The sequence below is a fragment of the Acomys minous genome (assembly GCF_964271855.1).
Source record: "Acomys minous genome assembly, chromosome: 10".
Taxonomy (NCBI): domain Eukaryota; kingdom Metazoa; phylum Chordata; class Mammalia; order Rodentia; family Muridae; genus Acomys; species Acomys minous.
Genome location: NC_140491.1, coordinates 1,393,300 through 1,420,000, shown reverse-complemented (window position 1 = coordinate 1,420,000; position 26,701 = coordinate 1,393,300). Strand labels below are relative to the sequence as shown.

General features: G+C 36.1%; 1 protein-coding gene across 2 annotated transcripts in view; it reads right to left on the bottom strand.

The window, feature by feature from the left end:
• The window catches only part of COX7B2 (cytochrome c oxidase subunit 7B2), a 104,773-nt gene extending 79,262 nt beyond the window's left edge, over positions 1 to 25,511 (bottom strand). The window contains exons 1-6 of one of the 2 annotated variants that reach the window (XM_084798649.1): positions 25,408 to 25,511; positions 17,811 to 17,913; positions 17,212 to 17,310; positions 16,726 to 17,081; positions 14,978 to 15,063; positions 14,143 to 14,246 (exon numbers count right to left, since the gene is read on the bottom strand). In XM_084798649.1, coding sequence (XP_084654775.1) covers positions 14,143 to 14,246; positions 14,978 to 15,063; positions 16,726 to 16,794 — 259 coding nt within the window. In that variant the 5' untranslated portion in view covers positions 16,795 to 17,081; positions 17,212 to 17,310; positions 17,811 to 17,913; positions 25,408 to 25,511. Of the gene's footprint in view, positions 1 to 6,995; positions 7,091 to 14,142; positions 14,247 to 14,977; positions 15,064 to 16,725; positions 17,082 to 17,211; positions 17,311 to 17,810; positions 17,914 to 25,407 lie in introns of those variants that run through there. The other variant, XM_084798650.1, reaches the window with a different exon arrangement.
• Between the last annotated feature and the right edge of the window lie 1,190 nt (positions 25,512 to 26,701).

Genomic DNA, 26,701 nt, shown 5'->3' with positions numbered 1-26,701 from the left:
AGTAGAATGAGAAAGTAGAAATTCAGCCTGAGGAGAGGCTCCATACAGACCAGCAACAACCAGTGAGAGAACAAGGAGTCCACCTAGTGAAAGGAACTGTTCACTTGCGGCAGAAGTTTACAGACATGTATTTTATACTCCAGAAAGAAATCTTCCAAACAACATGAAGTCACAATGTCTCTTTTTCCCAATTAACACCACAATTCTAATAAAAAGTAAGCACCATTGTGTGTGCTTTACATACAGAAGGGATTAATAAGATAATAAAACTGGGGGGAAAAAAGGAAAAGATGTAGGAAGTGAGAGAAAGGAATCAATCCCATGGTTTGCTTGGCATTCTGGAAAGGATTTTAGGTGATGCAATTTTTTTCCAAATACACTTATTTTATTATATATGTATAAAACAAACTACATACAGCAGGGAGAGCCATGTGCCAATCATGAATTCTCTAATGTTACATTCATAGTGGTTTGGCTATTTGTATTTGTCAAGTTGAAGTAAACATATTTCCTGTCCTGTTAAATCTAAATTTCTGAATGAAATTCAATATCTATCCTATATCAACTCCTTTATCTTGATCTAAAAAGATCTTATCCCCTAACCAACTAAGTTTGATTGTAAAACGAAACTATCTGGCCTTTAAAGCCCCTCAGAGACTTGAGAAGGAATAAAACTTAAATTCCTGAGTGAACCAGTAGTGCAGGTTAGCAGCTTCCAAAATGAACAAATTGACTGAGACAGTTTAGTGCCTGAATAGTCACCCAACACTCTCTGTGACGTTGGACGTTGGAGCCTCATCTTCGGCCTTCTGGCCCAATATCTCTGCCAGATTGATTCACAAGGCAGGCACTACTGAGGACTTGCTTACCCTGTCTTGGTAGAGTGTGGCTGTCAACTCTGCCTGCATCTAAGGTGTCCATTTTTAGGCAGAATTCTGTTTGTGACAAGAACGAGGACATTTTGCCTAGTGGCTGGCTTGACACCTTTGAAGCCATCTCCATAAGGAGGGTTTTGATGCTCATCATCTTCTTTGAGGTTGGCTGGGTGTTGTCAGGAGTTAACTTGTCTTGTTGTCAAAGAAACTTTAGGATTGTAAAAACATCTTTAAATGCCATATTCTGTTTATCTCGGAGTCTTCTGAAGACTTTATTTAACTATTTTACCTCATATAAAGACAGAGTCATATCTGTTAGACCATGCATTTTTCACTTGTGTTCTGTTGGCTAAAGGCATACACAGAAAACAAACAAACAAACAAACAAACAAAACAAACAAAACAAAGGTAGGCTTAGAAGCAGAACTTTTTTCTAGTTCCAGTGGAGTGGGGCCTATAAGAGAGCAGAAAAAGATGGCTTCATATTCGTCATATGAACTCTGCTGACCAACCAACATTCAGGTTTCATACACTTATTCTAATATCATGTACAAAGAAGCCCTTTTAAAAGAAAAGCTCTCACGTTGATATGTGATAACCAAATCATAGTTATTTATCGAAATACAAGAACCAAGATGCTTTACCAGACTCTCCCCTAGCTCCCTCATGTCCTTAGTTAGCTACTGTACACCTCATACAGACAGGCAGAATGAAAACGAAGGAGAAAGATGGTCTGGCCAAAGATTCCTCTGTCATCTCTTGAAAATGCTTCATTTTATTCTGAACCATCAATCAGGAAAAAAAACAGTAGGCTGCCAGCCCCTGCTGAAGATGTAGACACCCAAATGGCATACATGCTTGCTGTGCCGACACTACTTTTAATGATTCAAACATCTGGAAAACAACGTTTCACAGTGACAATCGCAACTTTAGTGATAAACAATAACCCCCATGCTGTGTACTGTGCATTAGAAGCACAACAGGAACCGCAAAGTGCTGCCCCTGAGTCCATGCCAGAAGAGCTCACTGAACTGCACAGAGACAAGGACTGATGGAGCTTGGCAGGACACCTACATTCTACTAACACTTATGTGAATTCCTAAGGAATTCACCTATTAAAAACAAGGAAATCTTGAAATTTGCAGGCAAATGGATTAAACTAGAAAAGATCATCCTGAGTGAGGTAACCCAGATGCAGAAAGACATGCATGGTGTACATTCACTTGTAAGTGGCTATTAGCCCAACATAGCTGTCCTGAGAGACTTCACCCAACCCGGGATTGGGACAGATGCTGGACTCTGGGTAGAGAGCTGAGAGTTTTATGAAAGAAGTGGGGATGGAAGCACCCAGAGAGTTCCGGAACCCCTTAAGGGGCCCTGAAGGCAGGGGGATCTGGACCCTGTGGTATGAGGGTGGAGACGGCATAAACTGCTGCATCAACCAAGGCAATGCATGCAGCGAACCTGGACCCTGTTCAGATATAGCGAATGGACAGCTCATTCTCCAGGGTTGTGCGGAGAGTAGGTACTGCCTCTGACATGAACTCTGGTGCCCCCAATTTGACCACTTCCCCTTGGTGGCGAGGCCCAGAAGGGGAAGCAGGCTATCCAGATGAGACCCCATAGGCTGTGGTCATATGGTGGGGAGGAGGTTCCCTTCTGTCAGAGGCCTAGGGGAGGGGAATAGGGCTGAAGAGGGAGGGAGGGTGGGAACTGGAAGATACAAGTGGGAGGATAACAACTGGGATGTAATCTGAATAAATTATAATAAAATAAAAAAATTAAAAAGAAAAAAATCACCTACTAACAGTGGTAACACTATAAGCTTTTGTGATGTATTAGCAATTTTATATACATACTGGGAAGAGTTTATATAAATATTAAAGAGTTTATGATTAAAGTTTTATAGATCAATTAGAAAAAGAAAACAAAAAAGAAAGAAAAATAAAGACAAGCATAGCAACTACTTTTCTGAACTTTCTGTCATTCCTGTAATGATCGGGTTACATTAGATAAACCAAGGAGGAAAGATCCACTTGGTACAGCTAGTAGACTATCCTTACAAGTAGGCAATTTCCTTTTTTCACTGGGCATATAAGCAACATTCCCTCTCAACAGGACTTTTAACATCTCCTTTGGATATCCAAATATGGTTTTACAGTGCATGTGTCAGTTTCGTTACAGTTTAGGTTTTGTCACAAAGCAGTGTAGGAATTCAACCGCCTCTCTAACTACTAAAGTTGGCAGCTCAGCCTATTTATTATAGTTTTACAGGTCCAGGGTACTCACTAGTTCCAACTCTTGAGCAATTCACTAAATCCATTTTCCAATGCTTCACTGCCTTGTCTTCCTAACATATTTGACAACAAGGTATACAAGACTGCTGAGCCATAATTTTACAAATATTATCAAATGACTAGAAAATAAGGAAAAAAGACATGTGTCACATGTCACAGAAATGTATATATGTATATAATATATAATGTAAAATATATATATTTGATGTTAACAATGGTCATTTATTTGGAATAATTCTTCAGTTTTTTCCTATAATTATTATTCAGTATTTCCTGATTAATTTAGCCTGTATTACTTTTATAAGGAAAATGATTTTTGCAAAGGATTAAATGCCAGCACCACAGACAGTAGAGAAGTTCCCTACACATCCATACCTCACAACCAGTAAGCCCTGATACAGGAGGAACAGATGCAAAAATAATCCCTCAGAAAGTAGAATCTATAGTAAGATTTATGTCACCTTGGTACATCTGAACAGAAAACTAAGTCCAGGCCTTCCTTAGTATTTGTCCTGTTTATAATCCCAAACATTTGGCTTCTGTTCTACCAGAGAATACCTGATAAATGCTAGATCTGGTCAAGTGGCTGACAATTAAAATAAATGTAACTATGGTAACACTTCTATTGCCCAGCCCAACACAAAAGATGCTGCACTAAGACAGATTCTCAAGAATATAAAGGATGCTTTGTTCATTCATTTCCTAACTATTCCCATATGCCTATGTGTATGTTTCCTAAGCTAGGCCATTTTAGATTTTGATTATACAAAAGGAGAAAATGAAGACAATTGGACATTGTCTCTTCTCATAGGTCTGGGATATCAGATGTAGCCACCAGGTAAAATCATAAAGAAAAGCAGGATGAATGTTACTTTCACCAGGATAATCTGTGAAGTCTGACAGGCTGAGGCTTAAACAAAGAGACAAATGTTGGAAACAAAAGAATGGTCATATTCCAGATAAATTTCTAAAGTTATGGGCAAACAATTTGCTTATATGGGGTGTGAGATTAAGAATGACAATGTGTGTCCTGCCACTTTACTTACTGATTGACTGACTGATTTTAATTTGAGTAATTAAATGTTAGCAGCTAAAAGAATAGAACACTATAGGGAAACATTTAATGGTAATAACAAATAACTTGAGTTTAAATATAAACAGACAAGTGCAAAGTGTTTGAAGATCAAGGGAAGATTCAGATCAGGTACAGGAGCTAGGAAGACATCACCATACAGATGGTAACTAAAAGATGACAAGATGAATTAGCAGAAAAATAGAAGAGGTCAAAAGATGGTTCTAATATCTCCACATTTTTTTAGTTTAGAAGATGATCCAGCAGAAAGGAATAAAACAGGAGTGGTACAGAGATGAATGAGAAACTAAGGGAAGATACTAATTCACCTGAATATGCTGCACCATTAATAATAAATAATAAAGTGAATAAGACACATTTCATATCACACATGTCTAAAGTCATTATGTCCTGGCTGACTTCAGAGCCTTGGCCAAAAATAAAATCTTAGATTCTATTTGTTCTCCTTTTGAAATCTGGAGCTGACATGGAATACAATGCAATGCTGTACCACTGGTTAGTCCATTTGGCTTTTAACCCAGTCTTGCTTCTTTACCTTTTCTTTACGCCAGTGTCACTGGTGAGTGATAGATCATTTCAGCACAGTCTGAAAAAACTACAAATTTTTCAGGGTAGCAGCTCTTACAAGCTTAGCTTCTGTAAACAATGTATATCAAAATCAAACTGCAAGCATGCCACTGTGACGCAGGAAAGAGAAAGTATTTTTTTATGCTACCATTCTACATAAAGGTTGTCTTATATATGTACACTTCCTTACTCTTTTGTCCTTTTTAGTTACATGCATTTTTAGCTATCATTATGTGTCTTTCTGGGGGAAAAGTAAATCCAAAGAACCAAGATCCAGTAAAACCCTCAATGTTCTAATGAACAGCTACGTCACATATCAATACCATAGGGAAAACTCATCTTTCCCAAGAAAAGTCAAGCACAACAGCCTGTACATATTCCTAACGCTGATATTAACTACATAGTCTGTAACACATTTAACAAAGAAGAGTTTGTTGCTTTGGTCACAGTACAGACACTGAAACCTCCTGTGGGAGCGGCCACCAGCTTTGGGTGTTTGGAAAGAGATCTTCTAAATATTTGACTTTAATTCCACTCTAGTTTTTAACCTAACATAAGCATCCAATCATATAAAAAAAAAAAAGAAGAAGGTTCCCTATGAAGGGATAAAATTAAAGTAGCCCTACATATTTGTAAAATCAAGTTTGTAATGGGCCATTACAACACAACCATTGTTAGAGTGCTTTGCTGCTATAAAAATCATCTTCAGGGTCAAATAAAGCTAGACGGCATCTATATAGTGAAATAGTTTTCTCAGGTGAAGGTGACCTAAGATACTTAACTCGGTAAAAACACAGCGCAGATCTCTTATGGAGAATATAGCCTATTTTATGGTTTTTTCCTATTTACTGGCTATAAAATTCATTTCATAGGATGACTGTTTCCTAGAAAATGTTTTGAGAACATGTGACCTGCACTGTTCTGGCCACATGACTTCTCTCTACCTTTACTTATACTTTGTGGTAGAACTTTTTTCCTGTTTATAAAATATTTACTTGTATTAGTTTGTGAACTCTAAGAGAAATTTCTCTGCCTAAATCCAGGTACAGGACCAGGATCGGAAAAAAAAAAAAAAAAGGAAAAGGAAAGGAAAGGAAAACACTGGAAAATGCACTGAAGCCACAGCGCTGAATTAAATATTAAACTGACACATGTTTTGTTAATATGGCCCATCATCATCAGAATGATGAGCTCAGGCAAGCAAGATCGGCTCTTACAGAAGCTTCAGCGTGGATGATGGAATGAATTGAAATCTCAGATTGCTGAAGTCTGCTAGAGTTTATATTTGGACAAGAAGGAATCTAGCAAGAACCTTTGATTAAGTTAAAGATGTGGAATTTAAAAAAATGTGGTGATGACACAAAGAAAGATGTACAACTTAAAAATGCTAGCTATACTTTTAAAATAAAAATTAAAGCAGCAAAATAAAATAAAATAAAATAAAAAATTAAGGCAGCAAACTCTCTCTGTCATTTTCTCATTTTGGAAACTGCTAAACTGCATGTTCCTGTCTACACAGATAATTAATTTTATTCCTTTTCAAATCTCTGATGGTGTTGAAGACCAGATAGTTTAGTTTTACAATTAAGCTTAGTTGTTTTGGGGTTAAGATATTTTTAGGTTTAGATAGATGTTTTAAGTTAATAGAGATGAGATATGATAGATATTAACTTACATTCAGAACTTTAGAAGCACCAACATAGAAAAGCTGTTTTCTTCAAGGTTGCCAAATACAAATAGCCAACACACTATGAATGTAATATTTATATAATTCCTGATTGTTTCATGGTTCTTCTTGCTGTAGGTAGTCTGTTGTATATATGTGTAGGAAATATATATATATATATATATATGAAAAATAATAAAAAAGAAAAATTAAGCCAAGCACAGTACTACATATCTATAATCCCACATGTTGGAACTGGTGGCAGAAGAATTACAAATCAAAGGCAGAGCAAGATTACAGGACAAAATAAAAGTTAAAAATAAAAGAGCTCAATTTTCTTTTACAGAATGAATCAAGTAGCATTTAGCTAACAATATGAGTGGCTGGTGAAGACAAGAGTGAAGCAACTCCCCCCAAACTGTAGTCTGTGCCAAAGCTATTCGTTACCTTCCAGATTTTGACAATAAGACCCTATCAATGAAACACCAGATACTTACGTAATGAAACATGGAGAAATCTAGTTGGTACTCAACTGCAAGCTGTATCTCTACTAGCTAGGAGTTATAGTGCTGGAAGGTGCTATACATGATATCTGAGGAGGAAAATAATCATCAGTCTCACCCAGCTCTGAGCATTATAACCCATATAAACAGCCAACCTAGCAAGCTATGCCTACTAGTGCAATGGTGCAATAGAGGTATAAATGCTATGGGAATAACCAATTTTTTTTTTTAATTTAAGGCCTATTCCATGAGATGGAATCCTTACATATCACTATCAGTGAGGCAAAGAACTCCCGGCTAGGTCATGGGCCATAAGGGAAAACCCAGTATTATTACTCTGCTAAAAGAATGTAGTGATAAAATGATTCCTAATGACATGTTGCTATTCCAATACGCCAGTACACTGTTCAACTCTCATCAGAAAAGCTTTGATTAGTAGATGGCCATTAATACAGAAACTCACAACATGTCAACATGCAAAGAATTAGAGACTTTCAGCTCTAAATGGGATCTCTTTATCACAACACTCTCCTCAACGTGCAGAGATATATGCAGAAGAGATCATGAAAAGATTTTTAAGAGCAAGAGGTTGTGAATGATTTCAAAGAAAACAGAATTTCTTCAACAAATGAGCATATAAATGCACAGACTGTGACAACATGCACATGACATGCAAGACTCAAGCCAGTCAAAAGCCTACGACTGAAGAGAGAAGGTGGACACAAAATCCCACCGCTAGACAAGAATCTATTGCCACTAGGTTGCTGCTCAGTGAGGGACAATGACACTTCAGTAGAATGACACTTGGTATACTGACTACACTACAGAGCAGGCCCCACACCCAGAAGCAGACAATACAAATTAGACTCCTTTTTAAATTTGTTTTGTGTCCGGCTTTTCTCTTATTGGAGAGAGAAAACATGAAATTAGGTGGTGAGTGGTGAGGTGGAGAAGTGTGTAGAAGGAGTTCAGGGAAGAGAAAGAATAGGATCAAAATATATTGCATGAAATTTTAAAAATGAAGAGACAAATAATTGTACATATGTTAATAAATTAATTTAAATACTTTTGCATTTTATTGTACTTGTCACTTTAGCACATACCTACAATAACTAAAAGTCAATGTAAATATATGTGTGTGTGTGTGTGTGTGTATATATATATATATATATATATATATATATATATATTACATATTTTAAGGTTCCTCAAATTGTATAAGCTTCAGGCAGTATGAAGTGTTTATCACAATGAAGGAAACACTATTAATTAAAATTCACTTAACTAGAAAATAATTACATTTCAACTTGAAATAGAGCTAACTGTTCTCAAAGCATTTTCTCCCAATATCACCATCACTAACAATTAAAAATCAGTGACAATTAATTTTATATCATTCTAAGAATAAATTAAGAGGAAAGAAAGCTCAGTAAGGCCTCTAGAGGAGGCAGCAAGTATACCAAAAAGCACTTAGACTTATCTAAAAATAAAACATTTAAACTCATTCTGTAGACTTGTGCCACTGATCTGCTATAGGTTTAATAAATGAAAAGACTATTTATTAAGTAGCTATACATATAAAATTTTCTTGTCCTTATCCTTTCCTTTTCTTGAAATTTGATTACGGTTTCCCACTTGGCATGGATATGAGACAATCTTATGAGATGAAGAAAAACCTAGTATATATTGTTTTGTTCATAGAAATTTATCTCCAAGGCATCAACCTACTTTTATTTTTGGATGCTTTTGATTATTGTGATGGTTGTACTGTGAGTAAATGTACATGGTGGTAATTTCATGGCTAACATACTAGATAAATGCAATAAATAATTAAAGCTAGAGTTATGCATTCTAATAAGTTTATTGGACTGCCTCCTAAAACAATTAACAGTAATGTAGAATGACTACAGCAGGCAGATAGGAAAGCAAATCATACAAGAGATCATTTTTGTAAGATTCACAGCTGCTCTGCTATTAAAGCTAGTGGGAAACTCTTCTTCTAGAGGCTATTTTCCTGGTTCATTTCATAGCATTTAGCACTGAAAAACATAAATTAATTGAAAGAAAGAAGGGGAAGGCAAGAAAAAGAAACCTAAAAGCACAGGATTCCACAAATGGGCTAAACCTCCACACACCTCATGCAGTTTGGGGCAACCTGCATGGTACATATAATTTTGCCATGACTAGAAATAGGCACCCTTTGCTATTATTAGTGCAATTCAGCTGATATGAACAGACAAAATTGAAAGAGGAGGAGACTGTGCTTTATCATCTGTAGCAGAATTTCAATTTTCTCTTTCAAGTACAGTTGAATGCATTTTCTTTGCAACCCAAAGACAGAAGATCTTGATTACTGTTGCAAGAATAATCTTAGTCTTTGTGTAAAGATAGGGAAAATAAATAGTTTTTCTGAATGATGTGTCATCTTGTGAACTTACAAAGCAAGATATATTTTTGGAGGTAAGGAAATTAAATTAGGGTAAATGGTAGACCCATTAAAATGACAACTGAAGGCTTATTTTATAGTCCATGGCCGGCTTCCCAATTGTCCTCTATTTTTGCTTCACCTCAGGGGCACAGACAACTGAACCAGAAACAAACAGGGTCAAGATAGGGGCAACTGTCTGGGAATACAGGTCACTCAGGCTATAGGCCTTGTCATGAATTGTTAGCTGTGTTTTCAAATTAAGTTTCTGTTTCCCTTCTCCCTGGCGACCACAATTGTTTCAGATCTTTACACACACAAAGAGACAGACAGACAGATACAACACAATGTGGTAAAGTAAAGGAGGAGGATCCAGAGGGAGAGAGGAACAGGAAGGGAGGGAAGAAGGAAGGGATAAGGGGAGGGAGGGAGGGAGGGAGGGAGGGAGGGAGGGAGGGAGGGAGGGAGGGAGGGAGGGAGAGAGAAAATAACATCATATCTCAGGTTTTTTCCCCACTTTTATCAACATAATAAGGACCAACTCTATACACTAGATCAGCTGCAGTCTTTCTATGTAACAGAATAATTGTCATATGTGCTTCTGAGTATTAGTCTTTAAGTCACTTTAATTTATCCCCATTGAACAGAAAACACAGGTTTCTGTTAAGAAATGGCAGTTCACTGCACCTAGCCGAATCAGGAGACACTAGGACACACACCTAACCCATATACTCTCATGTATCTCTCAAACAATCCCTATGGATACCAGCTCAACCGAGCTCTCTCATCATCACCTCTACTGCTTAAATTAAGTGGCTCAGGCCCAACGTATCTGACAAAATACCTCGTAACAAGTGACCATGTTAACAGTGTGTATTTGCATGGACAAAAGGCTCGGGAATCTCAAGTACACACTCACCTCACGCTGGGAGCACTACAAACCAGAGTAGAGTTCCTACGCTTGATTTTCTTTCAACTCACATGAAAAATTAATACTGCTAAGCACATTAATTTTACAATAGTATTTCTTCAGCTTCCTTAACTGTGCTTCCATGCTCTTTCCACCTTGTTTCTTTTAACCCTGTATGACCCATCTCAAAACTACCCTTTTTGGCCTTGTACTTAAAGGCCGTTCTCACTCTCATGACTACTCAACTGGTGAAGTCTAAAACATTATCTTGTGGCCAACATATCAATACCTTAGGTTCACTAAGTAGAAAAAAAATCTTTGTCCCAAATACAGTCATTGCCCTAAAGCCAAATAAGCATTAAGATTAATTTTACAATTTCTCTTCCAAATTTGTATTACTTTCTCTAATCAAGAAGTTGTTCCTAAATTACCTCATTTGATCTACTCATAAATTAAGTCTATAAAAATGTGTATTCCTTTGAAATCTCTGTTCAAAAAGCCAAAATTACATTACATGTTCTCATTGTTTCCTGTTGTATTATTCCAGTATTTCTCTAACTGCTCTTCCTGACTCCTGTCTCTCCACATTCAATTTACCCTGTACTTATTTTTCTAAAGTGTTGGTTTTGTATTCCTTTACTTCCCTATTTGAAAACTGTACTAATCTCACATTGCAACAGTAACAAGTATTAAAACTCTTTGGTGTAACCTGCTACATTCATTTCTCCAGGGTACACCCTCTGTTATCTGCTCTATAGATTCAATTGCTGATTAACTCAGAGGCTTCCCTCACATTACTTCATGCACATCAGTCAACTCTTTCTCTGTAGATGGAGAAGAGTCAACTAGCACATGTTCAAGAAATGGAACCATCAACTCAGGTATTTATCAAAAGGGAGCTATTCAAATACACCAAAATACATTTATATAGCAAAGTATTACTATATAACTGTAAAAAGCATGGGATGATCTCCAGACAAGCATGAATCTATGTTCACAAAACACAGTTAGTTTTTCCAAAAAGGGCACAGAACAGTGTAAACAATTCATTATGTAAAAAGGGAAAACAATTAGGAATATATGCTCATATCTGTGCATATTTATGTTTAAAAACATGACCCAGAGAGAAAGAAGAGCCTCCAGGGCACTTGACCTATATAGTGCTGATTCAGGAGCTCACACTGCTTTGGTTTGTTTCTGTCACTTGCAAATTTAATCTTAAGCCTATATTTAAAATAACTAAAATAATTCTTAGTTCAGAAAGCTGAAGTGATATATCATAATGAGTTAACACTGAACAAAAGTATACATAGACATCATTAGGTATTTACTTATTATATGTTTTCCTTTTTTAAAAAATGTGAGGGAGTAAATGAAGGACACAAGGGATGGGAATGGGTTGAGACACAAAAAGATTTATCAAGCTATATACTTTTAGATCACTTTTGAGTTTGAAAGTCTTGGATTCATGAATCAAGACCAACAAAATAATATATAAATTTAGAACTATCTCTCCACCCATTACTTCAAATATAAGTTACTCCTCAATCCCAAAACAGCATTCCATAAAAAATTAAAAGTGAAAGAAAAAGGACGTGGAAGTAATTTTGTTTTGAGTCTCACCAGGATGCAGTTCAGTTTATATGTGCATCATGCAGGCCAGGGCACGCCTATCACTGTCTTAGATTTTCTGTTATGTTTTCATAATATCTAAGAAGAAAATGGATTCAGTGTACTGTGGCCAGTAGAGATGTAATGTGAGCTACACCTGTCTTTCAGAAAAGTTTAAGAATTTCCCATCAAATTACCAGATTTGAATTAAAGAACATTTTCATCCTTAAAATGTGTTAAATTTTTCTTCATGCCATCATAGTTTCTGGTATTGTTTGGGTGCTACTGGAAATAGACTTTAACTAAATAAATGAACCTATCTCTAGTAGACAGACACTCTCAAGCCCGCATCATGGTGACTCTTTCCACTAACTAGAGAATCCCTACCCTGGTGAAGTGTGCCTTTTAGGGAAGGCCATAGTTTAACCTGCAGAACTACTATAAACAGACTCCTGACCAAGCGCTGTAATTGATGCCTCTGAACCTTGTTCCCCTAGGTGTCCAGTGAGAATCAATTTCTCTTTCCTGTGTTCCTTCAGGCATTGCCACTCATCACCGAATTGCTCACACCTGAACACCACTCTTTACTACTGCCACAGAACGTAAGGAGGGTGAGACAAAGACGCGTTTATTATATACTCTTTAATAGGTAACTCTAAGCGCTTCTAACCCTAACCCTATGACTCCTCTGATTTTCACAGAACCGTTTTTTTCTTTATTTCCTCAGCTATCTCAATTGTTTTACAATAAAATATTATTTTTTTCAATAAAAAAAGACTTGTCAAATATATGGAAGCATTTTTAATGTTTCCTTAGATGGCTTTCTGCAATTTCTTTTCCGTAAGTACTGCCAGCTCAGGGTGATTAGGGATCAGTCTTGTTTCAACCAAGTAGCCACTGAGCACTGCGCGCTTCCTAACACTCTGCTGTATACCTGTGGATCCCACTTGAAGCCAGTTCCCTCTTGAAGATATTCACATCAAATCTCACTTTTAGGTCATTTCTAGTAAAACTTTTATTTTGTTCCTAAAGAAAAAGAATCTTCTCCCAGCTTGCATATGTACTGTTTATGTTCTTCCACTGCTGTAAATTAACACTGAAGTGCAAATTTTAAACTATTTTAGGATACCCAAATCCTATGAAAAATTACTTGCTTTCATAATTACAGGTTTTGTAATAATTTTAACCACCTGTTTCTCATCAAAATTTGTTAACATATATTGTACTCTTTTTTACACAAATGGTCCTCATTCCTTATAAAGCTGACTTCATAATTCCAGCTTCATAATTACATATCTTTATGCAGTTCCTGTGGTAGAGTAAGTTTAGATTTCAGTCATCAAAATTACTGTCTGAGTAAACAAAATTATCAAATAGAAAGCCAACTGAAGGTTAGGAGCTTCAGGCAACTTTAAAACCTATATACAAGTCCTGTATGTCCAAGGTTTGCCTTTCTGTAATTCTCTCTCTTACCTGAGTAAGAGACAAAATAGCAGAAAAATACAGCAGAAGCTTTGTCTACTTCCTATGCCACCTGCTTATGCTTCACACTGTATAGCTGCATGTTGCAAAACAAACAAAAAACCTCTTTGAGTTTTAAACTGCTTCCATATAAAAATAAATATACCATCACGTCTTTGTCTCATACTAAGTTACCTTTAAAAATAATAATAATTTTCACAGATATTCAGGCCAGGCCCAGTAGTGGAAAAAGTTTAGGACCCATTTAATTAATACGGCTATCTTCCACTCCTGTGAGAACTTGTGCTTGCTGTGTCTCTCAAAGCTCTCTAGCCCTTTTCAGAGACCAAGGCATCCAAATTTGCCTCTATAGAAAACACCATTAACTTCTAAAAAACATCCGCTCTTCAGCGAACAGAAAACAGGCTGTAACCGGTGCCTGACTCACCACCTCCCGCTGTAACTGAGGCTGGGCGTGGCAGGGCCAACCTGGACCACAGTGAAAGGAACAGGCAGGCTGTCTCTAGAAACAAAAATGGCCATCAAGAGTCACTTTGCAGTACTGAATTTCCCTTCCGCTCTCACTCTATGTGCTAAGATGTTGGGCTGTGAGGGAAATCCAACACAAAGGTCTCTTTCTCCTCTGGGAAAAACAAAATAAGGGGTCGACCTAGTGTTAATAGAGATGATCTCTGAGAACGACTGATAAAACTGAATCCCCAAACAGGACTTACCCGCGACCACACAGGACAAGGCAAAAGAAGATGGCGCCGAGGCGAATCCAGTACCTGTCAATCTCACCTCAGAGGCTGAGGCACTTCCTGTGGCAGCTCCCGCCCTGTCGGAAAGAAAGGGGGCGTGTCACACATGAAGATGGCAAACTGACCAATCAAATGACTTCATTACTTCCACAGGCAAAGACAAGGAAATTGGCATTAAGACTTGTCCCCTGTATACTGAAAACAAACAAACCAAACAAACAAAACATGAAGATATGCATCCTGACACTCCCTTGCATCATTTCTCTTGTTCGCACTCTTCCCTTCCAAACCAAGCCTAGCTTTCTCTCAATTATATTTTTATTCCAATTAGTTATGAGAGAATTTTGAGATTGATTTGTAACTTCAAAGGCAAATCAAAGCTCCTTATAGCTATCTGACCTCTCTTATTCCAAGATGCTTATAATGGTGATAAAATAATCTTATCACCAAGAGGGGACTTTTTAAACCGAAAGTGGCAATATAATTATTTAGAATTCTAAGAGTTAAAGATATGAGGATGTGACTTTGATGAACCAATAAATAGTATAGCTAACTCAAAGTTGATTTTGCAAACAAAATTATTTCTAAACACTAAAATAATAAAGGCATATTGTATGACTTATACTAAAGACAAAAGTTCCCAAAATCTCTAGGTACAAAATATAAATTCAAAATAACATTAACAATTATTGTCATGTGTTGATGTATTTTAACCAATATATCAACATTAATGTCTTAATATTATCATTAATATTTTCTGAAAATATATTTTGATATGGTGTTATGTTTTTTAAACTCTTAAAATTACCTCATGTGATGGTTTGGATGAGAATGGCCCCCGTAGATTGGATAATCTGAAGATTTGGTCCTCAGTTGGTGGGACTGTTTGTGAAGCTTTAGGAAGAATGGTCTTATTAGAGGAGGTGTGGCCTTGTTGTAGGAGGTGTGGCTTTCTTGGTGGAGGTGTGGCCTTGTTGTAGGAGGTGTGGCTTTCTTGGTGGAGGTGTGGCCTTGTTGTAGGAGATGTGGCTTTCTTGGTGGAGGTGTGGCCTTGTTGTAGGAGGTGTGGCTTTCTTGGTGGAGGTGTGGCCTTGTTGGAGGAGGTGTGGCTTTCTTGGTGGAGGTGTGGCCTTGTTGGAGGAGGTGTGGCTTTCTTGGTGGAGGTGTGGCCTTGTTGGAGGAGGCTGGTTAAGGGAGGTTTCAGGTTTCAAATCACAAGCCATCCTAGCCTCCATTTCCCATTCTTATTCTCTGCCTCCTACCTGGCCGTCAGTAGTTACTGCTCCAGCACCATTCCTACCTATTGCTACTGTTCCTGTCATGACAGTTACGAACTCTAACCCTCTGAAACTGTAAGCCTCAAATTAAACGTTTCTTTTATAAGTTTCAGTGGCCATGGTGTTTTATCATGGTAATAGAAAAGTAACTGAGAAAACTTCGCTCTTCTTGAATTGTTTTTAGTCTTGTGTCACTCAGAGATTCACTAGTGTGACTCAAGTATTAATTTTTGTAAAATATAGACTTTACAAATAAATAATAAAAATAAAAGAAACTGTCCAGGACCAGAAAGCTTTCTAGGTAAGGTCTCAGCTATTGTTAGTCCAAGGATTTTAAAGGCAAAAATCACAAGATTACATGTATTTTGCATATGTGTAGGCAGAGCCTAATTTTAACATGTGTCTTGCAGTTGTCCTAGTCATCTTTTTCAGCAGAGTAAGCAAATTTGAATACAAAAGCAGAAACAGCAGTCAGTCTTATGACCGATTATCTTTCTAGAATAGCAAATGTCACAAGCACAGTCAGTTTGAGAATAGTCTTTAACTTCTGGAGCAGAGGGAAATGGGCAGACAGATTAGCCTGTACTAGTTAAGGACTTAAAGAGTAGAGGCTTATTTTTTCTTTTTTTTTTTCAAGCATAGTAACTCTAAACTTTAAATGTAATATTAGCCATCACAAAATATGAATTTTATTGTTGATATGCATGATCTTGTTTACATCATCATTTTAATTTGCATTGTAAATGACACCATATTTTAAAATATGCAATGTTCAGTATGATAACTTTACCTATATATTCAGAGTACTTATTATCAAAAATACTTATAAATAAGCTTTTCATTATTCACAATACACTTGAAGACATTCTCTAGTGTTGTAAATTGAACAAAATCACATGTGAAACCACTAATGTACATAGTTTTATATTTTTTTTATGTATCATCTAAGTAAGAATATAAGGAGAAGGAGGACTACTATAGCTGATAGTAACACAAAAATCAAGATGGAGGTCCTACAAGGTCTATCCAGATGGCTCAGGAGTAGAGTGCTAGCCTACTATTCTAAGTCACTGAGTTTGCTTCCCACTACAACATAATGACACACAACTATGCAGTCTCATGGCTGTAATTCTAGCAGTCTGGAAACTAAGGCAAAAGGATTAGCCCCAAGTTTCTCACAAGCCTTGGCTATATATTGTCATTCAAATGAACTGGGATACAGGATGATGCTCTGTCTCCATGTGGGAGAAGGAAAAAGATGAAAAATAAATGAACTCACAAATTTCGGGATTTCCTTGCTTTTAATAGCTGAGTAGTTATTGAAATGTACCACAGTTTCTTTATCCATTCTTCTAATGAGGGACACTTAGGCTGTTTCCAGGTTCTGGCTATTATGAATAAAGCTGCTATGATCATGGTTGAGCAAATGTTCTTGTTGTGTGCTGGGGCATCTTCTGGGTATATTCCAAGGAGTGGAATATTTGGGTCTTGAGGAAGCCTTATTCCCAGTTTTCTGAGATAGCACCAGATAGATTTCCAAAGTGGTTGTACAAGTTTGCATTCCCACCAGCAATGAATCTTTCTCCACATCCTCGCCAGCATGTGGTGTTGCTTGATTTTTTTATCTCAGCCATTCTGATACGTGTAAGCTAGAAAGGATCATAATGAGTGAGTTAATCCAAAAGCAGAAAGACTCAAATGGTATATGCTTACTTATAATTGGACACTAGCCCAAAGGGTATGTCCCATGAAAGTCTTCACTTACCAGAAAATTGTGATAGCCATGAGGACATCCTATTGGGACTCTAGGTGAGAGAAGGATGGGAGAATGGAGAAATAGAAGGATCCAGAGGGTCCTAGAAACCTACAAGAAGAACATTGTGATGGACAGATCTGGGCCCAGGGGTTCTGCTCAAACTACAGCACCAACCAAGGACAATACATGCAGTGAACATTGAACCCCTACCCAAATCTAGCCAATGGACAGAACATTCTCCACAGTTGAGTGGAGAGTGGGGACTGACTTTCACACGAACTCTGGTGCCCCATATTTGACCGTGTCCCCTTGATGGGGAGGCCTGGTGGCACTCAGAGGAAGGATAGCAGGCTACCAAGAAAAGACATGATATCCTATGAGCATATACAGGGGGAGGAGGTTCCCCTCAGTCACAGTCATAGGGGAGGGGAGTAAGGGGAAAATGGGAGGGAGGAAGGAATGGGAGGATACAAGGGATGAAATAACAATTTAGATGTAATATGAATAAATTATTAAAAAAGAAAAATACATGAACTCATATGAAACCTGGGAGAAAAAAACTGCATTGAAAAAAATCTGTGTGGTCTGCTAGAGATGGTGGCACACACCTATAATCACAGTACTCAGGAAGCACATGAAGAAGACTGCAGCAACCTTTAGTATCCCTTTGTTTACATAGCAACATGCTCTCCAGAGCTCCATGGTGACAGTCTGTCCCAAAAACACAAGAGAAAAAAAGGAGAAAAAGGAAATGCATGTGGACTCTAGGGGAGGGGGGAAGTCTGGAATTTAAAAATGCCTTCCATTTTGCTAGTTTCTTGTCTTCAGTCCCATCTTTCATAGATAGATAGATAGATAGATAGATAGATAGATAGATGGCACAAGATGGCACAAGAAACTCAACTTTCTCACTGTTTCTTTTGAACATTATCCTGTATCCTGATTTCACAATAACACCATGATAGATGGGGATGGTAAACTGCCCTCTGTGCATTCTACACACTAATTATCAAAACTCTTGAAACAAGCCTTAGCAGTAATATCATTTGTAAATTTTTGAGAGCACGTTGCTACTGAAAAGTTTTACAGAAAAGTTAAAAGATGTTTTACTAAGCAATAAGCTGTTTGCAGTTATGCAGTGAGTCATAGAATCCCTCTTTCAGTGACATTTGTTCTGTGTGCAGTTGTGATAGTAGCTGCAGTCAGCCTCAACTTTCCAGGAAGATTTTGTGTGCTTTAAATTTATTGTGTTCCGCCAAGCCCAGCTATTACCATATTGTGACTCAAAGGACGCTGTTTGTCAATAGGCTGCACCTTGACCAGGCTGGGGTTAAATGCTACCCTACCTGGGCAGTAAGGTTAGGTACTGTGATATTTTGACCACACTGTAACTCTATAGTTATAGCTAGACAAAGAGAAAATAAACAATATATATAATTTGGAGGACATTTGGTAAACTAATATCTTAGCCAAAAAGGAGTTTGAATATAAAATTATGTAGATAGTCTATCACCTGCAAAATGCATTCACCATAGGGTGCTACACTCTCCTACAACATGGTCATGTTTACTATATTACCTTATACTCTCCTGGGGCATGAAAATCCATGCAGTTTGTAAATCACTACTTTTTGCTTCTTGTTAAGTTTTCACTTTTAAAATCAGTGGTTCAGAAGTTTTTTTGACAGTTTTGAATTCCATTTATTCAGAGCATCCTATATTATAAACTAAGTTTGTGAATTCTGCCTGAGTAACTCTTTTCAGATTTGGGATATTTCAAATCTCACTTTACAGCTGCTCACTTGCCTACACAACCCCAAGTCTAGAGTTTATTGACTAAGCAAAGGGCAGATAAGGGAACCTGTCCATCAGCAGGGAAGGTGTCCTACCCCAGGGTCACTGCTTCACAGTTCAGGGTCCCCTTGATTCCCACTGAGCTGCTGAATAACTAAGCCTCAAGCAATGAGTGTCTATGCTCAGATTTTTACTGGAACTAGATAACTTCAAGTTTTAACCAGCCTGCTTAGAGAAATATCTGTAGAATGAATCTCTTGCAGTTTTTATTCATATGTTACAAGTGTGGACATGTTACATACATCTCCTATAAGGGTTATTGAAGGATATATGATTCTTCTATATCTCTTTGGATTGATAATTTGACTACTAAGTAGTGTATACACCTCACAATATATATACCAAAGAGAAACAATAGCCTAGGGCTTTGTTTCAGAAGCTTTAATTCTGTACTAATAATAAGATTAATTATTCAAATGTCATTTTAATACCTCTAAGTTAAAGACAGTATAATAGAATCTACATTTGATAGAAATATGTCAACTTCCAAAAAGAGGTGAAATGACAACATTTACTAGACTGTGGCAGTATATGAAAATTAAAGATATCCGAAATCCTTCAGTTTATGTTTCATTGAGGTCAGATCTTTATCTCCATTCTTTGAGTGCATTTGAACACTGATTTCTGAGACTTCCCTGCCGTGAGAAAAAGAGACTCCAAGTAAGAACCTCCAGATTAGCCCACAGACCAATGATGAAAAAGCCATTCTGTTTTTAAATGTTAAATGTTAAGTTCTAGTGAAGTTTACTAAGCTGCAAAAGATACCCAGAATAATGGTCAGCATTCACGGAGCATACCTTTGCGCACGTCCTTTTAACAGCAAACTCCTAGACAGTGATATGGTAAATTTCAAAATCATTTCAGATGAGTGATGATCATTATTTTTATTGATGAAGAAATTAGTCAGTGGTAAAATTATAGGATATACCAAAACCACATAGTGATAAGTATTATGAATCTCAAGACCTTCGAACAGTGCTACAACCTGCCCTTATGTAGTAACTAAGGCACTCTATTGCTGTCTTACAAAGTCAAATAGGAATATTTATAGTATTGTTTGTTTCTCAATATGTTTGTTTAATTGTTTTTCTAACATTGAGTTAACTCACCAATCATATTTCCATCCTTATATATCATATAAAATAAATATTATTAATATAAAAATCACCTGAAATGAAATTATGTAACTATATGTTAGAAATGTTCAAATACAATTAAGTGAAAACTATAATAGTGAATATTGACATCCCAGGTATGTAAGTAGTTGTTTACGCAGCTCAGACTTGTCACTACTTGGAAAGAAGAAATTCAAAATCTTCTAACTAAAATGAGTTGCATGTATATTACCTCATCTCGATACAATATTATAAACATAACTGTCTGAAACCATGACATTGTGAAATTGAAAGTAAAATAAAATACCAAATTTACATGTATTCTGCTCTTGAAATGTTTGTAATCAAGAGGTGTTAGGAATCTATCCAAAGGATGGCATAATAATGCAAGGAATGCAACAAATCATTATTTAAAACTGAAATGCCAATTTTGCCTTTTTATGTCTTATAACCTCAGAGTGGTTTTGCCCTTTACTTTTATTTTCACACATTCAATTTTTGTCCATCCAGTTCTTCTTATACAGTAATAAAAAGCTCCATTTGTATTCACAGGAAAACATTTCTTACCAACCAGATATCAAGTAGGTTAAGTGACTGGGTTTTACACTTATGCCCATGAACCTAACAACACCAAGTAAAAGTCTCTCAACCAGAAATAATTTAATAGTGTTCTCAGGATGAGACATCAGAAGAGATGTCTATACTTTCTGTGCATGTTAACTACTCATTAAAAATGATTTTTATTATTTAAGTTCAGGATGCTTCTAAGTCAATGCATGATTAGTGTTAAAGGTACACAAATTCATTGGCACACTCAACTGACAACTATAAATTCTTCATGGTATTAAGGACAGGAATCTTCCCCAAGATGCCAGAATGAAATTAATTATTTTATTTCTGTATCCTCTCACCAAATGACAGGAGAATGAAACAGTAGAAAGAGACAAATATATATTACTTGTCTTCTCAAAACTTTAAAAGTTTATGACAGCTTTTATTACGCACATTTCAACATCTGTCAAAATTTCAATAACTATTATAACTACAATTAAAGATCCATTATAACATTTTATAGCAAAGCATTAAAAATATTGATTAGTGATAGTATACAGTTTCAAATAAGTAATTAGATTTTTTTATTTTTATATAATTAAGTATAATTATTAAGATGTACCATGAAATGAATGACGATGCTCACATAGCATGGGTCAGTTTTAGAATTTATCAGACATTTCATCAAAATTTTACTGATAAAACATACTGGATGATATTTATGAATATATTAATTAAAATATTTTAAAAGATGTTCGGGTAACAGACCCTGGCAAATAAATAAAATGTTTATGATTTCCTTTTGTTGAAGTCACTTATCATCCTGATCCTGAACTCATTCTGAATTCAAATTATCCAGCTCAGAATGTAGCTTTACCAGAATCTTGTTTGTCATTGACAAAACTGGTATTTTGACTTTAATCTTAATCTACTGACATTAATATTGGCATTAAATTTCTGAGATAAAGATGTGAACTTCAGGCTGAACAAACTGTCTCCCCAACATTCATTGATATATAGAACTTTATGAATATAAAAAAATATAGTAACATATAAACATGAAAGATCACATAAAAAAACATATGACAGGAAGAAATTGTCAAAGTTAATTCCCCTAGATGTAGTCACAGGTGTTCTCAGCAAAGACATGGACAAAGCTTCCAGCAACACAAAAGCAGGCAAAACGCAACCCGAGCAAAGGATTTTGCTTGACAAGTTACTAAGGTAAGGTTGCATGGGGTATAGTCGGGGATGTTTGATGTAATTTGGATGGGAAAATCATTGAACAGATGAAGTGATAGTTCAGTGATGACCTCTGGATGGACTGTGCTGTCTCTGAGCGTCACAGTGAGTGATTCATGTTTCATCTCATTTGAGGGAGCACTGGCAGCAATTCTAAGGTAAGTGTGAAAGGAATGGAAATGTTCTTTAGATATAGTCTGACGTCATTCTGTAGAATGGGCGAGTCTAGGAAGATGAGATTGAGAAACCCGTAAGAAGGTCAACTCTTGAGCAGAAATGCAAGAAGTAATTGTGTAATAGAAAGTAGACTACGTATCCCTCAGCTTTTATGATGAACGTTAGCATTTCAGGTCTGTTCTTTGAAGGACGTATTTGAATAATTCAGTTAGCACAGTCCCCAAAGGGTATTTTCAATTCTATGCATAGTTTATTCTTGGAATGGCCAGGAGGCATAGTTCTATTCACATTTCAATCTTTTCCAAAATAAAGAGAATTACCCCTCCCCCATTTGATTTTTTTGGGGGGGCTGGAAGAAACATTAGACCTATTCTTATTTATGAGTGAAGAATACATTGTTTTCATTTATGGAGAACCATTATCTGTTATGCAATGTAGGGAGTGATTTAAAAGTACACACTTGAAAATATACAAAAATAGAATGTATTCAACTTTTTTCTCCTGCAAGCAGGAAAATGGGGATTTTTGCTTTTTTATCTGTGACAGTTAGACAACAGACTATAAAGAAAATAGTATTAGCATGGTACAGTTTTTGTTTACATTAGGGGACAGTAGGCAAAAATCAGAGAAATTAAAAAAGATGTGCTATCAAAATGTTAATGTAGCATCTCAACAGATGCATTCTCTCTATGATTATACATGTATCAGTCTGTTCGGTTTTCTTTTTGTGATTTTTTAAAATTTATCTTTAACTTGTATGCTCGTTTCACATGCCTATTGTACCAAATGAAAACATGTTTGTGGGATATTATGACAATAATGTTATTAGGTAAAAACTCATTTAAGGCTTACTTCACAAAGTATACAGCTGATTTAATGATACAAATTCATGAATCTTTTTTCCTAGAATGCCCAAACAAATGTAATATAAATTAAATTATTAAATGGATAATATTATTTTACCTTCACTAGGATAAAATGAAAGAGATAGCATTTAAGAATTCCCAAGGTGCATGCATATTTGACACCAGCAAATAGACCAGAATTTAACAGCAAGAAGTTGGTATAAGGTTTCTTCTGAGAGAGATTAATTTAAGCAATACAAACAATAACAACAAAGATTAGGAAACATTGTAAATACATTACAATTTCCAAACCACCTAAGGTTTATGTTCATAACCAAGAGGCAAGTAATGAGCTTCATTCAGCATCCAGTTATTCAGGAAGTAGACTGACCTTTGATGGTTATACTACTCTAAGCATGAGCTGTGTTGAAACTATTCATGGAAGATTAAAACAAATGCAGCTAGTGAAATTTAAGCAGTTGAAGAGTCATTACCCCACCATATCTTCTATGAGCCTGCTTTTTCTTACATTTCTCTTTATACTTGAACATGTGGCTAGAGGTGGATTGTAATTTTTATTTCATTTATTAACTGGTTCATTGGTGTGCATGTATGTATGTATGTAAAGTGTGTGCATGCACTTAGGCATATGGATGCCCACAAATGTCAGAAAAAAATGCATCATACCCCCTAGAATGGTGGTTCGCAACCTTCATAATGCTGTGACCCTTTAATGCAGTTCCTCATGGTATGGTGACTCCAAACTGTAAAATTCTTTCATTGCTACTTCATAATGGTATTTTGCTAATATTATGAATCATAATGTAAATATCTGAAATGCAACCCTTTTGGGCTTGCAGTCCACAGATTGAGAACCACTGCCCTGGAAGTTGTGAGCTGTCCCACATGGTTGCTAAAATCTGTACTCTGATCTTTTGCAAGGTCAGCAAGTATTCTTAACCAAAAAGCTATCTCTCCAATACTTACCTATGATTTTATATTATAAACCTTAAAAAATAAAAGCAGGCATTTTTCTAAGGAGTATTTAAGGCCATTGGAAACAGTGTTTTATATTCATATGCCTTCAGAAATTAAATACTATACTTGCATAAGTACAAATTATATAATAAAATGAATGTACATTTTAAGTATCAATGCCTTAATTAAAGTTATCTTACTAGAGTAGAATATCATATATAACTAATTAATAAATAAATGAGGAAGGATTTATATATTCTCCTGAAGGTAAACAAAATAATAATGTGAGGATATGCCATATTAATGTGTATTTATATATAAAGAAATGTATGTATAAATGTGTTATAGACAGCATGTGGTATTCTTCCTTGTAGGCACATTATCTCATTTTAAAGGTATAATCAAAAGCCTGAGTGTTTTTTCCTCTAGGAAATAATTGTGTCAAACATTTGCATTCAGAATGTTTTATCTAACATTATATGATGTAAATAAAAAGCATAGAATATTGTTTAAAGTGGTTCTCTTCAAGTACTTGCTGATAATATCTCAAGAGAAATATTAAAAGTCATAATCTCATATAATAAAAATTAATATTATTCAGTTTCTCAGAGACTAACTATGTTCTTTAGAGTTTAAACCATAGATAACTTTTCTTCTGTCATTTTGAATCTTGACTTTGGTTTCAGGCAGTGATAAACACAAACACACACACACACACATACAGAGAGAGAGAGAGAGAGAGAGAGAGAGAGAGAACATCAAAATAGTAATTGTTGTTTTCTGATATCATAATAGCTATAATAGATTATATAATTCTTCTTCCTTCTTGTCATATTTTCTAAAAATTAAAAATTTCTAGAGCTGAAGCCTAGATATTGTTGCTTACGCAGGAAATTACAAGCCAGCCAAAATTAGAGCTGTAATGGCAGCAGAGATGCAAATGTGAAATATTATATCAGACATAAGACTGGCCGATTTAGGATAAGGAAATTAAATATATAATACATTGTTCATAAAATAAATTAAATGGAAAATATATTTAGAATAAAAATGTTTTATATTTTAATGCTTCTGAAGCTTAGTTTCCACAGTTACATCTTAAAATGTCAGTGTCAATGATTACATTTTATAGAATTTATATCCTTACTACTAGGGTGAAGACAAATTTTCACTGAGATGCTGAGGCCTGAGCTGTTGGTCCAGAAGAAGGCCTTTGTTCTTCATGATCGCCACAGTTTCATCACTAAAGGAATTATCAGGACACCTCTGGCATTAGAAGCACATCAGTGTGTCTAAATGTTGTTTTAAGATGCAAAAGAGGTTTTCATAATAAGCAATAAGTCTATCTTTGAGACACAAGTTTGCTTAAAGATATGACACATAAAAAGCCATTTCTAAATCAAATATTTGAAACCATAAAATGGACAATCAATAATATCCCACCTCTCAAAAGAAATCTGCACAAACAATACATTTGCACAGTGTTGTACTACAGAGAACCACAGCAGCATCGAGAACACGATCACCATTTTTGAGGAAGTCCCATGGGATGGCTCAAGGTTGATCTTCAAGTTTATGGGAAAGAGGCCGACTCTGGGAAATCCAGACTCCTGGAACCACAGACTGAACTGTAAAGATCAGAGTTTACACTTTTTATTGTCATAGCTAATAATAATAAAACTTGGAGAATAACAAACCTTGTTCTTGTGGTATAGTATCATATACAGTATTTTTTTCTTCATTTCACTATAAAAACACTTTTCTCTGTAAAACTCAACAAATAAAAATTATATTGGCAGAGGAGGAAGAGAACTACCTTATATCCACCTTTCACCACAGAGCAATAGGAAAACAAACCGAAACCACCTTTACTTTCCCATGTTTTCTGCAGTTTCATCGTCAAAGCAATTATCAGGGTATCTCTGTCATTAGCACCAAATCAGCGGAAAATCCATCACTCCTTTTTATATTCTATTCATCCATGTGATGTTGCACAAATATGGCTTTACATGAAAACTTTACAGTGCAAAGCTTCATAAAATAATATAATCAGCCAGTAACAATGCATCTGTCCTTTGATAAACGAGAGCCTCAGCACAGTGTACTATAGACTGCACCAGGAAGCAATGTAAATAACCATTAATAACGACAACCCAACACTTCATCAGCAACATCGGCAAAGAGAGAATACAGACTTCAGTTTGGAAACAAGACTTGAAAAAGACTGTGTTGACAAAAGAGTAACTGCATTGGTATACATTTTCTGTTATCAGGGTTACATTTTCTTCCCCTAAACAGATGTATTTCCAAGTACTCCCATGTAATAATTTAATTAATTTTATTCTCAGAGTAAAAATTTGACATATGTGGATGTGGAGAAATGTCTTGAATGGATGAAACAACTGTCAATAAAGTGTTGTTTAGCCAATCAGCTGGGCAGAAGGACAGGAAGAGGAAGGTGGGACTTCCTAGAGAGGGGGCGGAGCCAAGATGGACAGTTGAGAGAAAAGGAAGCGTTTTTTTTTGAGTTGAGGAGGATGAGGAGAGAAACGGCCCAAGATCATAGTGGCAAGTGCTTGAGGTATATGTATGTTATGAGGCTTAGAGTAGTTTGTTTATGTTAGATTAGGAGTAGATTGTGTCAGTTTAGATTCTGCCCAGCATGGTGCTGGCAGCTTTAAAGTACATTTCAGACTCTGTGTCAGTTATTAACTGTCTTAGGCCAAGCTGAGCATGT